This window comes from Astatotilapia calliptera, chromosome 9 (assembly GCF_964374335.1).
Source record: "Astatotilapia calliptera chromosome 9, fAstCal68.1, whole genome shotgun sequence".
NCBI classification, from domain to species: domain Eukaryota; kingdom Metazoa; phylum Chordata; class Actinopteri; order Cichliformes; family Cichlidae; genus Astatotilapia; species Astatotilapia calliptera.
Window position 1 is genome coordinate 21,470,235 of NC_137430.1, and position 17,050 is coordinate 21,487,284.

At 40.7% G+C, this 17,050-nt stretch overlaps 1 protein-coding gene across 1 annotated transcript in view; it reads right to left on the reverse strand.

Annotated features, from left to right (window-relative positions):
- Window positions 1-17,050, reverse strand: part of ptprn2 (protein tyrosine phosphatase receptor type N2) — a 158,708-nt gene that overhangs the window by 58,791 nt on the left and 82,867 nt on the right. The window contains exon 11 of the mRNA XM_026179794.2: window positions 2,691-2,755. Coding sequence (XP_026035579.1) covers window positions 2,691-2,755 — 65 coding nt within the window. The remainder of the gene's footprint in view (window positions 1-2,690; window positions 2,756-17,050) is intronic.

Sequence of the window (17,050 nt, forward strand, 5' to 3'; positions counted from 1 at the left end):
CTAATTGACTGAGAAATACTTCTTACAGGGAACCCTTAAAAAATTAACTAATGCCTGACAAGCAGTAAGATTTAGTCATCGTTCGCTCAATTTTTCAAAAGACTGGAAGTTACTATTTTCAAGCCTTAGATTTGTATTTTGACCTTACATCTGGCAAGCAATCGCTTCTAAAAAACATTCTCAGCCTCCCTTTTATTCCCCTGCCTCTCCCTACTGGTACCAGTCATGCTGTGTCTACGGCTGTCAGCAAAAGCAACCCCTTTTCATGGTGTCTGGTCGCTGCCAGCTTTGGGTGTGACTCACCTCCTGCGCAGAGGAAGAAGATACGAGGAGGCGGGTGGTGATGGGGGGATGGATGGTCACACAGCTCTGTGTGCCTTCTAGGAACGATGATGTTAGCGGAGCCAGTACGTGGTACGATCTGTCGGGGTTTATTTTCTACACTTAGAGTAGTAAGAGTCTGAAAATAACGTGGATGTGTTCGCTCTGTATGGTTTCAGCGTGGCATGAATATAGACGGCGGAGTCGGTACGAGCTCGACCACGTCAACCGTGAATTTTTTTCCACTTTGCTTCTTTTCTTCCTTTCAGTTTTTCACACATTTACAGGCTCATAAATTGCTGTGAGGAAACCTCTATTTGCCTGTTGGGTTTTCACGAGCGTGCATCTCCCACTCGGGAAACAGCTGTTAATAAGAAAGATACTCAGAAAAGAATACACTTGCATACACTGTGTAAGAAAACCAAGGTAATCATTTCCTGCCCCCCCCCCCCCCCCCCGCCTTCCTTGGTAAGCCAACTTCTATGCGATCTATAATGCAGTAGATATTGCTCGGCCTATTGATTGATGTCTCCTTCCTCCACTTTGACATTTGCTTATCCTCGTCTGCATCTACTGCTATTGACGTTCGCGCTATCTGGACATCTTCCTAAGCTGTTTTGTCATTTGTCACCTCTTAAATAAAAACGGAGGCGGGTGGGAGTTGTCAGTGATAAGACTTAATGATACCAACCGCTGTGATGGGTTTATACAAGCTGAAGGAAAGAATATCGTGGAGACGAGTGGTACCGCTTAATTTTCAGCTCTATACCTCTTATGGTTTCACGGAGCAATTTTACCCAGCCTGTTTCTATTTCTGTCACTAATAAGCAGACTAAAGACGACCCTCTTTGCAACCTCTAGCACACATTCACTCATAACTGTGGTCAATTTAGTGCAAATTTACTGAAAGCGGGCTTTCGGTTTAACACCTTTTCAACTAATGTATTTGAAGGGCCCACTCCACAGGCTCTCCTGTCAAAAGCTACTATTTTCCCCAACTTACCCTCAACTCTCCACTTCCAGGATGCAAACTGGTGAGATCAACACATCCACATTAGAGCATCACTGATAAAAAAAAACCCCAAAAACACCCTCTGAGTGAGTTTTCAGGATTTATACTTTGCCAAATCACGATTTGTATTAAATGCTGTGCTTCCTTTACCTGAATTTCAAACAGTCTTGCGCTGATTTTCTCCCCATGAGGTGGAAGACAGATCCTTCCTTTCCTCCCTCCCTCTTTCCATCCTTCCCTCCCTCACCCTGGCTCCTGCGGAGAGGCTATTATTGCAGCTAATTATCTACAAATAGGCCCAATATGACAAACACAGCCCTGTACAAGTGCTAGCCGAGTGCAGGAATCAGTCTAAGTGAGAATAAGAATAAAAAGGAGGAGAGGAGAGGCGGACAATGAATAGGTCAAAAGTTACGGAGAAGAAAAAAAAATAGCAAAAATAATAATAAAAAATGAATCAGACATAATTGAGATGAACATGATGAAGACACAATGTGGAATGAGATGAGAGAAATTGTGGTCCTAAAAAAGATATAAGTGGGAGGCAGATGGGCGAAGAAAGGCAGTGACACCAAAAGAGAGACAGCGCAGAGAGAGACTAACGCAGGAAAATGATCTTGTCTATACAGTGTGTTGTTGCCATTGGCAACTGTCCTGCTATGCACAGACCACATCCAGTTAACTCCCAGCATGCCTTATGATCAGGGCAGCTCAGGGGTCTGAGGCTGTCGGTCTCATTTTCATAGAGAAACTCATTTACCAGGCAAACATGGAGGGCTATGACACATCAATAGGTGCTTGATTAGATCCTCACCTTTGATACATATGAATATTTATCACTGTTGAGTAAATACACATTTGCTCTCCTTTCATCTGGATCATCCAGAGAGTCCTCCTGCTCTCCTCTTAATTTCTTCCAATGAATATGTCACAGGAGCTTCAGTGCTCCCTACAAAGTGACAGCACTCAAGATAATCTGGTTATTGTTGCTCAGAGACGTGATCAACACTCACTTTAAGTTTCATAAAATGCACTGGGGCTTTTGTCTTGGTTTTTTTTTTCCATGGTGACAACAGCTCTTAGAGACCTAAAGGAAATGAGTAAGGGGGCAATAATCACTGGAGCGGGCTCAAAAAGATGTGTTTGGAATTCGTTGCTGCAAAAGATTAGTGTTTGGCTGCACGACTGAAGCTGCAGGTGTGATACGGATGCCAAGACAAGTTGAAATCAGAGTTATTCCTGTTTGATGAGCCCCAGCACAGAGAAGGCACACAATCACTTAAGCACACCCACTCTCTCACTCTCTTTTTAAACACACATAGCTGGATAGCAGATATTTTTAGTGAGTTTTACTTACATCACTAACTCCAGCCTCCACTATCTTCAGGCCCGTCTCCTTCTCCAGCTGCTGCTTCTGTTGGACTGCATGGGGAGACAAAAGCAGAGGAGGTGTTGAATATGAGCAGTGGATGACAAAGTAGCAGATTTTTCAGTTCCTGCAGCAGAACAAGTGGACAGTGAAAGTGAGAATGATGCAATGGATGTATCAGGCTGAGTCAGATGTCAAACTGGTCATAGAAAATGTACAGCCCACACATAGAGCCAGACAATCTTCATCGAGAGCGAAGGGAAAACAATCTCTGGGGTAAGACAGCAGTAGCCAGCAGTCTATTGTGGTACTTTGGCAGGAATGAATTATTAGTAGGCCTTTAACAGGTAACAACAGGTTAGGGTTAGGTAAAAGTAGAGCTGGGCGATATGAGATTTTTTCATATCACGATATGTTTTTTTCATTTCAGGCGATAACGATATCTATCACGATATAAGCCAAATAACTATATTTGTAAGATTTAAATGTGCCGTTGCTCACAAGTAAAATGTGAAATAATCAGCAGCTTGTTTTTATTTAAATATTTATTTCCCATAATAAGTTCAACAGGGTAGATGTACTTAAGGAACATGAGACTTTTTCAGATAAATAAAGGCAAATATTGCAAACTACACAAAAGGCAGCCGCTAAAGCGTTTAAGTTTCAAAATAGAACAAATGAAACAGACTAAATTGTCAATTCCACTTAGAAACAAAATATTAATTCTAAAAATAAATCTTAGTTTGTTTTACAGAAGAACAGACAAAACTGACTAACTTTTGTCAATATCAAATAAACTGAGAACTAAAAGGAAATTCTCAATCTCTCCTTGTTGTATAGCTGAGCTTTTCAAACAGTTTTAACAGTTACTTTAGTCTGACAAAAACCGAATGACGAATTAGCGCTTCCAGTCAGAGACTCAGGCTACGTCCACACGTACACGGGTATCTTTGAAAACGGAGATTTTCCGTTTTCGTTTTAAAAAATAATCCCGTCCACACATAAAGGCAGAAATGAAGGAAAACGCTGCTATGAACATGCCAAAGCAGCAGGTGGCGCTAGATTCCTAACCGTGCCGAAATGTTGGCCAATCAGAAGTCTAGAAGCCTCGGTGGGAAAAAGTAAACAAAGCTGGGGCATAGAAGCAGAACCGAGTCGTATGTGTGGAGGGACAGTAACTTTGTGTATATGTAAGCATTTAAACACTGCAGAGAGTAGAATTAACAGTAACAGTATTGTAGAAATTCATTTCACCGAAACAATAACGTGGCGCACAGTGTGACGCATGCACCAGTTTATTGTATTTCCAGACTTGCTTTCGGCACAATTTACAGTGCACGCTACTCTGTTTTTTGTCAGACTTGAAATAGCCGAAATACCTTCACACTACGGAACTTCTATGGCTCTTCCGTTCGACAATCTCTCCGGCATTGGAACCGTCATCTGTTTTCTCTTCGGTCACGCTCGGTTGATTTTTCTAGTCGGCACACTCATTTCCTCCATTAGGCGCTGGCTCCATTACCCGCTGGCTGCTTCCCAAACAAACACACGTGCGGCTTGGCACTTGTGCTGTACGTAACAAGTCACGCGACGTGATGCTGCGGCTGTGATTGGTTCGGCTCTGCGCTACTTAATTTGGATTGGCTGACCTTTTTTTTTTTTTTTTTTTCTTTTTTCTTGAGGACAAGAGCGGCGAGGTCTATCGCGATAGCTTAATTTCTCTATCGAGTCAAAGTTATATCGCGATACATATCGTTATCGTTCTATCGCCCAGCTCTAGGTAAAAGGTACATTTCCACACCTGAACTTTGGGATACTTTCCACGGTCTTTGGATTTCACATGTAGCACAGAGCACCATAAAGTGCATTGCAAACTATTGCATTGATGAAATACTTGATGTGGTTTAACATTGAATACAGCATGCAGCATGCACAACACCTAGTTTCTAGTGCTAAATGTACTGGAGTATTGGCTGTATTGTTATACAGTAAATTTACATTTATTTATATAGTGTCAAGTCACAACAAGTCGCCGCAAGACACCTTTTACAGCAAGGTAAAAACACCCTGAGGAAAAAAAAAACCAGCAATCAAGTGACCCTCTTACAATTGAGCACTTTGCGACAGTGGGAAGGAAAAACTCCCTTTTAACAGGAAGAAACCTCTGGCAGAACTAGGGTCAAGGAGGGACGGCCATCTGCTTGGGGGTGAAGGGAAAAGAAAAAGTAGACCATAAGAAGAAAGGACAAAACACAGAGTTAGGGCCTGGTCATTGCTCTAAATATAGCTTAAAGGTTTTACAGTTTTACTACTGATTCAATCACTGCTGCCATCTTGGATTGCTAACTTGGAGTTGGTGGGTCTGCTGTGTCTCACGGAGTAGGAAATCCGAGTTGAGGGAGCATGAGACTGGACTTGGACACAGTAATTGTATAAGCTAATACTAATAGTTCCAGCATGCTAACAGTGATGTGCAATGATATTTAAGATTAATACAAAATGTGAACAGACATCCTGTTTATAATGATAGCACTCACCATGCAATGCCTCATTTGATTACTTGGTCTGTAGAGCTGTTATCTGCTGTGAGTCTATGATTTTTGGGAGGATATGGCAGCATAATGTAGCTGAAAGGCTTATGCATATTGCATGCACTGCATAAAATGAAGCTGTGGCATGCATAATGTTCAATATCCTATTTTGGTGTGTATGTTAACCATAGATTGCATATAAAAGGCGGCACTTCTGGTTGTGCAAATCTGCATTGTTTTTAATGGCCACCAGGGGGCGACTCTTTAGATCAGAAAATTTGTTTGCATAGAAATCTGTGAGAAACTTTTTACTTGACATGTGATCTGTATAAATATTTTGGTCTTAATTGCTGGTTTCAGGTTTTCTTGCATGTTTACAAGAAAAATGTTGCGTGTGCATGTTTGAGGGCTACACTGTGTGAGAGCGAATGTGTCGTCAGGGTCAAAATACTCAAGACAGGAAAACACAAACTGACAGGTGATGTCACTGAGGCAGTCTGTTATTTACAGTCAGTGATGCTAACATTTGCTAATTGACGCACCTGTCGCACCATTTTTACACCACTGGGAAAACTCAGTGATGATGATGTAACATGGTAGACTAATGTGCCTGTGTTAATTCAGCTCCATATTATTGTGTGAAGTTGCACTGGGTTGGGAGTGGTTTTGTGTGTGTGTGTCACATTTTTGGTGAGCCAATGGCTGGAATGGGGTTGGACTAATTAGAGGCAGGTGTACTTGATTGCACTGATACACTGGTCTACTTATAGCCCACACTACAAACACTGCTGTGTCGTTTTGTCTCTCTGTGCAGGCCAGGGCCTATTATATGCCACAGCCTAAAGGCAGCAGAGTTGCAGAGGCTGGAGCGACCACTGGCTATATGCTTGCAGGGTGGTGGGTCTCCAAGGACAACTTCTAACCCTGTTAAAGGCAACACGTGGAGTGCAACTGGCCGTGTGGCACAGCGGGCTCTGGCCTTGGGACTGTGTGTTTTTATATGATTCATAAATGGGACACTGGACTGTTTTATCTTTTATCTCTTGATATTTTTTTGTCAATAAATTATCTTTTAGAATTTTATTGACTGTCATCTTTTTGCCCACGACTGAGACGGTTGGTCAGACCTAGAATCTTTCTTTGGGTGTGTTACAATGACGCCAGACGTTTTTATGTATGTTACGTTTTTATTAAGTTTTCAATGCATCCATAGTCACACTAGAGCTGAAGTCAACTCTGTAATTTTTGAGAAACCCCAAATATAAAAGTAAAAATATCAAGGCTATCAGTTTTATAATGGGGAAAAGTGATGAACAGCTAGCAAGGCTAAAACGATTGTACCGCTATCCTCAAACATATCATGCCAGACCTACTGAAGATTATCAGACAGCACATGAAGTGCTTGTGGATTCGCAGCACACAATAACTTGAGCTCCTGCCTTTGTTCTTCCAGTAATTAATACACCACCCGAGTTTGATCCTCAGATCTACTGATCTAATCAAATATGGCATGCTATTTCCAAAGCTTTGTTCGCCAAGGATATTCTCATGCAAATCAAACTAAAGTGAGGCAATCTTAAATATCCATCATCCAAGATCACACGTTCTGCCGACTTTTTCCGCCTCCCTGTGCTTAACACCCCTTCCTCACTTTGATAGAAACATTTATATTGGAAAACAAAATCAAAGGGGACCTTAATAGATTATGCCAAATTATAGAGTGAAAGGGAAAATAGAGCATAATATTAATTGAGTTGGTTAGCATGTGAATGTGATTGGTAATGGGAGGGGGAAAGGAAAAAGAGTGCAGTTAAAGGGAGAAAGAGAGCAGGTCCTTTAAATCCCATTTCCCCAGATGAAGGCTATGCAAATGACCCTGAAGAGCTGAACCCCACCTCACACTCCAAATTTGGCAAGGGCCTGTTTAATTAGTATTTTAATCTATCCCAGTGATTCCACTCAGTCCACAATGTATGCAGAATTCTATCTAATTAAGGATGCTACTTTTAGGATAATCATCCATCTCCCTGGCTCTTCCTCTGTCGCCTTTTCACCGTCTGGTTATTAAGGATCCTGCAAACATTGATCATCCTATCATCTCATCAACATGGCAGCGAAGGGGGCATCTTATATTTTAGTTGTCAGCCGGGGTTTTCTGAAAGATGGCTAAAAAGGAGCATAAAGAAGGCTGAGAGAGAGCCGGAAAGGTCAAATATACATTCAAAGTCTCTGAAGAAGAGTGCCACATAAAAGAAGACAAAAAGGAGGGGAAGAAAATCTCCTGCCATTAGTGAGAGGAGAAAAGTCTTCAGCTGGCATGTCTCCAAGATGGAACTCATTTTCATTTCATGCTGCCACCCCTGTATTTAGTCACAGACATATTGGCTCTCCATAGATAGCGACAGTACCTGCTCAGTCCCGGTGCTGTTTAGAAGGGGGGTAATGAGCAAGGTAATTGGGCCCAGCTGGGTGAGGGCGTAGGTGGCGGAGGGAGGTGAAGCTGCTTAAAGGTCATGCAGCGCTTTGGTCCTAATGAGGACCCCTCTGAGGGTCACAACACATCATGAGTCAAACTACGAAAGATTATCCAGGAATCAACACGTGTCACAGAGTCTGCAGCTCAAGGTTTGACTGACAAGCTGACATTAAGCGTCTTCCAATGAAACCAAAGAAGCCTGAAGGTCAGTATACTTGTGAATCAAAGCTAAAACCTCTCCAATCAACCTGAGGGGAAGGACAGTCCAACAACAGCCACTTTAAATATAAATACAATGTACTTGCCAAGCTAATTAGCTGGCACCTGGATGGATTTGGGCTGCAGAGAGAATGCAGCCAAGAGGTAGCTTGTTCTCTCGCCGACTGCACCGATAACAGCCAACCGGATCTCTTTCTGGTCACCCCTTATATTAACCTCCCACTGGAGCTCACTCTCTTTTTCTTTTTCTCAAAGATACACACACACACGCTGATTTTGTAGACTTCAAATTAGCCACCAAATAGTCCTGACAGACTGTGGAAAAGAGATGTCAGGTCTCATTTCAGAGAGCCTCCTCCAGCCATTTTAATAGACATTGTCTGAGTCTATTTAGTCAGATCTCTAATACTGAGATCTGATCCCTGCTGTGCATTTGATCTTTTTGGTTTCCAAGTCATATTAGCCAAATCATCTCATGTTCTGCAGTTTTCATATGTGTTTGAATGTGTTCCATTTTCAAGTGGCTTTGAGAGAAATTATGTACAAGGACAATAATTTCAAGAGAAAATATTAAAAAGACTAGAAATACTGAAAAAAGACTGAAATACTGGCTGCAAACCTTGTTTTCTGCCTTTTTCTTCAAACTCTGGTCACCAAATGGAGTAGCGTAGGATTTTCAGTACTATTCATTAGTATTGCAATATACAACTCAACAAAAAATGAAAAATGAATTGCAAATTAGTGTACCAGTACTTCGTATGCACTCAGTTATCCTAAAAAAAATCCTATCAAAGGGAGCCCAAGTCTTGTCATGCAGTCACTTGATGGTGGGAATTATGAAAGCAAGACACATCAAGATCAAGGCCCTGACTGACAGCAGAGATTAATGAGAAAGAAAATCAATCACCTTTTTGTGAACAAACCACAACCAACCACCAATGCAGAAAACCCACCAGCTAAAGAAAAGAGAAAGACAAGCAAACAAACTTTTGCCTTTTGCTGAAAATGGGGGGGGTTAATAGCCTTCACCATGAAGGCATCCTGTGCTGGGAGAAGCTAGCTAATGCTAACAAGACTGAGCAAGGGAAGGAAACCAACTTGCTGCAAAAAAATGCTGTATCTGAGTCAGAGGCGTCAAGGCTGTGTGAAAATCTCAAAGAAGACAAAGAAAGAAAGCAAAACTGTATTACACTATAGTATTATAGTAAGTCCAGATGCTGCAAATGACCCGTGTTACAACTTCTGTTGTATTTAATTTAAGATCTGCATAGTGTGGGTAAGGTGGGTATGTGGTTGGTGCAGCCAGTGCACAGCTTACAGCTGATTGGCTTCATCCTGAGGTCTATCCGGTCTTTAAGTGATGACGTGTTGAATCCTGCTCCCGACCCAAATTACTCTGCGCTTAATAAGGTTCTTGTGTTTTTAACATGTTTTAATGCTTTGTATCTTGTTCTATTTAATCTCAACAAGCCCCTAAAAACAGTCTGTGATCACTGTCGGTCTCTCTCCATTTTCATTGCCGCTATTCGTTTTAAAGCTCATTTTTAAAGCCTTAGGATGTAACTATCCGGTTGTTCAGTCTGACGTCACTAGTCGTGTCTGGACCTAAACTCAGCTGCAGGTCCATTTATCAAACGATCACTATGGCATTACTGAGAGTTGAAAAACTGTCTAAAGTCTTTCATCTTTAATAAAATGATCAGCGTTCTGCTCTACCAGGTGTAACAATTGAGTTTAACATCCAGGCATCCATGAAAATGGAATTTATGACATTTAACGGAGTTAGAAGTTAGCAGGGAGTTAGCTCGCTAGCTTCTATCTAAATACAATATAGCATGTCCTGACTGCGGGGTTTTGGAAACAAATTAAAACGTACAGCTCTGTTATCACTTCCAGCATAAATGAAGACAGAAAACTAAACAGCAGTGACATTTGTAGGGTTACTGAAGTTGGGCTAGCTGGTATATAATGATGTGCTACGTGACCGCTAGCGACACAGCTATGTTAGCATAATATAAACAAGCTAACTTTTTCTCCACTCAATAAAAGTTAACGTGAGTGTTCTCGGTGGTCAGGAACAAATGTAATCGCATGGCAGGATGCTGTAAAAGGACCAAACTTCAGCCAGGAGAACAACTGAGATAATCCATCCACAATATGAGGTTAGTCATTCATATACTGCTGCATGGGCTGGGCTGTAGTTACATCCTAAGGTTTTAAAAACTGAGCTTAAATAAATGATTAGTGGTAATAAAAGCCGAGGGAGGTCAACAGTGATCACTGACTGTTTTAGGAGCTTTTTGAGATTAAATAGAAGAAAATACATAACATTAAACATGTTAACAACACAAAAGCCATATTAAACGCAGACTACTTTAGGCCCGGAAGTAGGATTCGTCACATCATCACTTAACAATCGGATAGCCCAGCCTTGCAGCAGTATATTAATGACTAACCTCGTAGATGGATTATCTCAGTTGTTCTCCCGAATGAAGTTTGGTCCGTTTACAGCATCCCGACATGGGATTGCATTTGTCCCGAACCACTGAGTGGAAAAAAGTTAGCATTCATTCTCCAGCTTCACTGTTTATATTATGCCAATAAAGCTGTGTAGCTAGCGATCATGTAGCACATCATTGTATACCAGCTAGTCCAACTTCAGTAACCCTACAGAAGTCACTGCTGTTTACTTTCCTGTCTTCATTTATGTTGGAAGTGATAGCAGAGCTGTACGTTTTAATTTTTTCCAGAAATCTCTCAGTCAGAACATGGTATGTCATGTTTAGGTGAACCTAGCGAGCTAACTTCCTGCTAACTCTGTTAAATTTAATAAATTCTGTTTTAATGGATGCCTGGATGTTAAACTTAACTGTTACACCTGATAGAGGAGCTGATCATTTTATTACAGATGAAAGAATTTAGACAGTTTTTAACTCTCAGTAATGCTGCAGTGATCGTTTGACTTTGGGACCTGCAGCGGAGTTTGGGCCCAGACACGGCTAATGACGTCAGACTTAACGACCGAATAAGAAGCTAAACCAAAATGACTGCCACCTGCAGCAAAAGAGCATTCACTTCCCCATCTCTCAACCAGCCACACTGATGCTGATTTGTAACCTGCCACTGAAGGATTAAGTAGACCTGAACTGCCCTTCCTTTATTTTTGGAACAGTTTTCTCTTGTTTATGTTCACTTTTGTATTTTGGTTTGTTTCTATTAGTTAAGTTAGCTTAATTCATGTAGTGCTAATTTATATTTGTGCATCTCTAAGACTGCTGATGAATAAATACAGCTTTTATTGTATGTTAATAAGTTGCTTTTGTGGCTGCTTGGGGCTTGGGTAAATGGATGCTTTTCATGTTTTTGTCACGGCCCCCCTTGACAGGATGTAAGAGGCTGTCAAAAGTGCCTTCATCTGACAATACAACCCACAGAAGGACTGACGACATGTCAGATGACACTGTCTTGAAATTTTGTCTTGCCCTTTGATGTCCCTTTTTGCATAAAATGCCTGAAAATCACCGATCTGTGTAGCAGCCTTAGCTACTACTCTACAACTGTAATGTGGGTACGGGAAAGCAAAGGAAATTTTTAATTTTTGCGAGGGAGTAAAAGAAGGAGGATAAAGGAAGCTTTCCCTGTAAGGTAATAATTTTTCAGTGCCCCACTGCTGAGTGGAAAACTCCACACGCCATATGGAACATGAAATCCGATCACAGCTGCAGTTAATAACAACTGCAGGTTAGTTTGGCCGTTCTGTAAACTGAGACACCAGTTTTTTTGACATATTTGCTGTTCAAGAAGTGCTTTAAAAAAATACATGAAGTGTATTTGAAATTGTTTTAGTCTCCACATGAGAAGGAACATTTTCTATTTTCAGCATTGTCCTTGTCCCTGTAAGTATAATAAATAAGAGAGAAGGCCGCAGTTAAAATACACAAAGGTCAAAACTGAAGATGTTTCACTAGAAAACTTGACACAACACAATGGATTTCATATAACGTGTCAAATTTGCTGGATTGTGTGGAAAATCCATTGAAAATTAGAGTTGGTTGTAAAAGTACTCTAGGACACGTGCTTTGATTTAAACCCTCGTGTTAAAAATCGCACAGTTCAGCTAAGTAAATAGAAAGAGTGAAGAAATGCTCAAATTAAAGTTGCCAAGGACTTGTTAAAGAAAAGGAAAAGGCCAACTCAATCAAAAGAATTGGTTCATTTTCTCGAAAAGCACGCCGAAAGAAAGATATATATTAAGAAAAAAAAGAGGCAAGCAAACATTTACGCTTGATTTTATGTGACCTTTAAATCTTTAAATTGCTCCGTAGCACATGTGCTCGACAAAAATTATCCAGTGGCGAGATTTAATTTGATTAAAACGTTGCTTTTCTACACCATATGCTGAAAACTGGAGCAATTGTGCTTCCTCATCATAGATTCTAATAGCGATTCAGAAATGATTATCATGAAGTCATCAGAGCTTAAAGTCATGAATATACATATATATATTCATTTTCCTGATTTACGACAGGGTTGTTATTGTTAGAAGCAATATAAATTCAGCATCAGGAGACAAATCACCCACTGGAGGCTGTAAGTATTTTGTATTTCAACACAGCACAGCAGCCGGCACTGTCACATGATCGTTATGTTGCCTCTTTGGCCAAATGGGGGTATACAGTTGACAAAATGCATATTTCACTAGCCCCTGATTGATCTGTTAATATTGAATAACATCCACGGCCGTTCCATCTATCTATCCGCCCCTCCTCCCTCCTCTGTTCCTCAGGTCGTCCATATTCACCACTTCCATCACTCCATCCGTCACTCCAACCAAACAAAATGAAAGTGTTTATTGCAGGGGAGGGCTGACGCTCACGCCTCTCCACAGCCGTTAGCCTTATCAGCAGGCAATCGCTCCGATATTAAAGCTGCCATTCCGCCCATCACTTTCCCCCCGCACATATGATGACTGTCTCTACCTATCAGAGGTAGAGACTGAAGAAAGGAGGAGAGGGGTGGGAGGGAGAGGGAGGGGAGATGCACCTGATCCCCCTGACAGATAAGATGCATGGCAACCCATTTTTCAGTCAAAAACCTGGGCGGAGAAACAAAAACAATAATATTCCTTCATAGCTCGGTGTACGACGAGCCGTGGCGCTGATTTCCGTGCGGCAGCATATTCATTACACGTATCATATGTAACATGCATGTGACCCCTTTACATCGGTACGCAGATGCTTATCAAAATGTAAATCAGCTCACGGATATTGCTGTTGCGTTTAGAAAGCTTATTTGTTCATCCTGTCTCTCGCGCTCTCTATTTTTCTTCTTTTTTTTTAACCTTCTGTGAAATTTATCAAAGGGAATATTGCGCAGGAGACACAAACATCCTGTAAATAACTGAATAAATACGAGTATTTGAGCGCAGGCACAATTTCTCTTTAGAGAAACCCACAGAGAAACTCTGCTCTGCCTTTCCTCGTTCGTGAGTGCCGATTGTTATTCTTCTCCTCGGCTTATAAAAAATCAAGACGCCAAATCAAAGCACCTGCACCTCTGAGGAAAGCTACAAATGAAAGAGAGGAACAAGGCAGGAGAAGAAAAGAGTGCGTCGATAAAAACAAGACACTTTAATGCCACCGCTGAGTGACATTACGAGCTAACAGATTAACTCACGAGCGTTACATCAAAACTAAAACACAGAAAATCAAAGCAAGTGTGCTGAAGATCGCACGGTCAAAAAACTGTAACGTAACACAGTAATCCCAGAGTAATTAAGTAAACGAAGTAGTTGACTTTTGCATTACTAAAAGCTGAATTAACATTACCAACTTCTAACTTTGCTCCACTTAAAAGTACGTCCAGAGTACATTTATTTTGTTGTGTGCATCCACTCTAGTCCGCACTTGTTTATTAACACTGTTGTAATTTTAACGTATTTTAATATAATTAAGTATAATTACTGACCTGCATCTGCCTAAAACTTGGGTCAGCAGCCTTCACTAACAAAAGAGCCATTTCTGACCTAAAGAATCTGAATGAAACCATCACTTCACATAGAAACAGAGTCTATTAAACATAAGTTAGCTGATCAACATTACTAATAGATGCAAAGAATAAAGATTTTAGTACATTGTTTGGAGCTTTAACTTTGCAATTTCATTACAATAATATGATTTTTTTGTGGAATTTAGAAAATCGTGGAACATAAATGTCTAAAACATTTTACTTTCCATTGCCTCAAAGCAACAAGCTCAAAGCTCGAACCCACTGGCCCACTTGGGCCCAAGTGTGACGTTAGATTGAATGAGTGGAAGAAAATGAATGAATGGATAGCATACAGTGGTCCCTCGTTTACTGAGGGAGTTACGTTCCAAAAATAACCCGCGATAGGTGAAATCCGCGAAGTAGCCAGCTGTATTTTTTTTTTTTAATTATTTTAGATGTTTTAAGGCTGTAAAACTCCTCACTCTTCTTTAAACTCTCAAAGTTCAAACCTTCGTAGAAAAATAAGTCCAGTATTGTATAATGAAACCCGCGGTTGCCTTAGACCACAGGTGTCGAACTCCAGGCCTCGAGGGCCGGTGTCCTGCAGGTTTTAGATGTGTCCTTGAGCCAACACAGCTGATTTAAATGGCTAAATTACCTCCTCAAAATGTCTTGAAGTTCTCCAGAGGCCTGGTAATGAACTGATCACTTGATTCAGGTGTGTTGACCCAGGGTGATATCTAAAACCTGCAGGACACTGGCCCTCGAGGCCTGGAGTTCGACACCCCTGCCTTAAACGGTGCAAAACATTTCATTGACACTGTTGTGTTTGTTGGGGAGAAAACTTACAAACATACAGTGCAGCACTTCAGCGTGACGCTGCTACCGATCCAAGATTTATGTCAATTTGACAAGCGGAACGCATTCTGTACTGTACAGGAGACACGGCACGAGATTGATTGATTGACAGTGGTCTACAGGCAATCAGGATGCAGAACACAATGTGCTGAAAAAAAATAAAGAAAAAAAAATGGAAAATTGCACCAAAGAAAATCAGCGAAACAGCGAGGCCGCGAAAGGTGAACTGCGTTATAGCGAGGGACCACTGTACCTTCAAAATTTGTACTGCCAGGAGAAAATATCTAAGAGCAAGTATAGTCTTACTTTGAAGCAGAGTAGCCATGAAGCTACGAAGGACACTTTGAGTCCTGCCTTTGTCTGGCTGAATCAAATTAAAAGGACCCCAATAGAAACATAACCAAAACATATAGCAACTGAGTAATGCCAGAGTTGAACTGATGTCCTTGATTTGCTGTCTGGTTGTGCTCTCTTTCATCCCCAGATGGATACTTTTTAGCAAATGGAGCATGAATCTAAATGTAGATTTACAGTGAATATGAACCGATATATACCATACACATTGTTATAGTTGGAAATAAAACAATGAACATGTAAATATTAAAAAACGAACTATTTTTCATCTTCAGATTTATATTTATTCTTTTTTTTATTTGGTTAAAGCCACGAGCAGCTAACTTTTATCTTTGCCGTAAAATGTTGTAATTCCTTCTTTTGTATAATCAAAAAAATAAACAATCAACTAAGTCTTGTAAAACTGTTTACAATGTGTTAAGAAGCAGCTTGTAATCAGAATATTACAATTGACTTTTAAGTTCATCAACTTTTAGGACTGTTTATCAATTCAGCCAACTTTTGGACGTTTACAGTGTACCTTTTTTCCCCCAGTTTTAATCAAAGACTTGATTAATTGTTCAGTTTATTAAAAACATTGAAATCAGACTTTCCAAGAACCAAGATGTCTTCAAACTGCTTGTTTAGTCAGACAATCAGAAAAACATGAAATGATTAATCCCATTATTCTGGCGATCAGCAGGAAAGCAAAAATCTTTGTCGGATGCTTTTCAAATGTGAATATCTGTTGATTTTTTAATTTCATCATTTTATGAACCAAACACATAAGAGAGATTCGGAATCATCGAAAACATGTGAAAGGAGAATTTTTATTTAATGTAAGACATTTATTTATTTATTAAAAGTATTATTAAATTTTCAAACAGACTCACTCTATCCACTCACTCTAACACTATGATCCAAATAATGATCATATAGACTACTAACACTAAATAATATAGCAGATAATCCCTCAGACGTAAATATGGAGTTACACAGAGCTGAAAAGAAAAATCTTCCTTCCAAGCAAACCCAACATGGCGATACCTATGACATCATTAAACTCTAATGTCCAATAAGGAGTGCCAATCATATACCACCATGCCTGTCACATGGTAGGACCATACTGTTACTAGCAGGGGTCCTGGCTCGCTCGCTGTTTATTCACCCCGATCGATCGCTTCCTGCGGATAAGCCAACAGTGCTCCTAAACAAACCAACTGCTGTTATTCAGCCTAAACCAACACACCGGGAACCTTTGATATCTAGCTGAATTCAGCTCATGAACTCTGCCGCAAAATATTGCAAATCACAGAAAACCAAAGCCGAAGTCAAACCCTGTTTTCCGGTTAACACATTGCAGGTGATGTTAATAAAGGAAATGTAGTTTGCTGCCTGTTTTCAGTCGTGCAATCAGCAGGCACTTTGTGTCTGCTACGGGCCCTGCTGCGGCCTTTGCTATCAAATACTCTACAGGCCCTTTCCTTTTTACAAACTGAGCACATGACACCTTTATAATTGCATCCACTCTTATTAGAGACCCTTTTCAAAGATGGTTGAATAATACACCGAGATGAGTGCAGATGTATGAGCGCCCACAGACACGCTTAAACACAAATACACACTATCTGTTTCTTTGCCGGCTGGTTGATTAATAGATTGTGGCTGCTCTGACACTCTGTGTAGAATAGGCATTTTGCCTTTGATAGGTGCTGACATCAATTCTTCACGGACTGCAGGAGACCAGCGAACAGAAGCAGTACTGGCAAATGACTTGGATGGCAGACACCTCCAGATGTGGGAGAAACCCCACGGATGTCACTCCGCATTCTCCTTGGGTACACGTTTAGATCGTTTACGCCGCCTTTCAGAAATGACAATCTGCAGATGTGTGACATATGCGATGCAAATCACATCTGACAATCACTCAAAAACAGCCGATA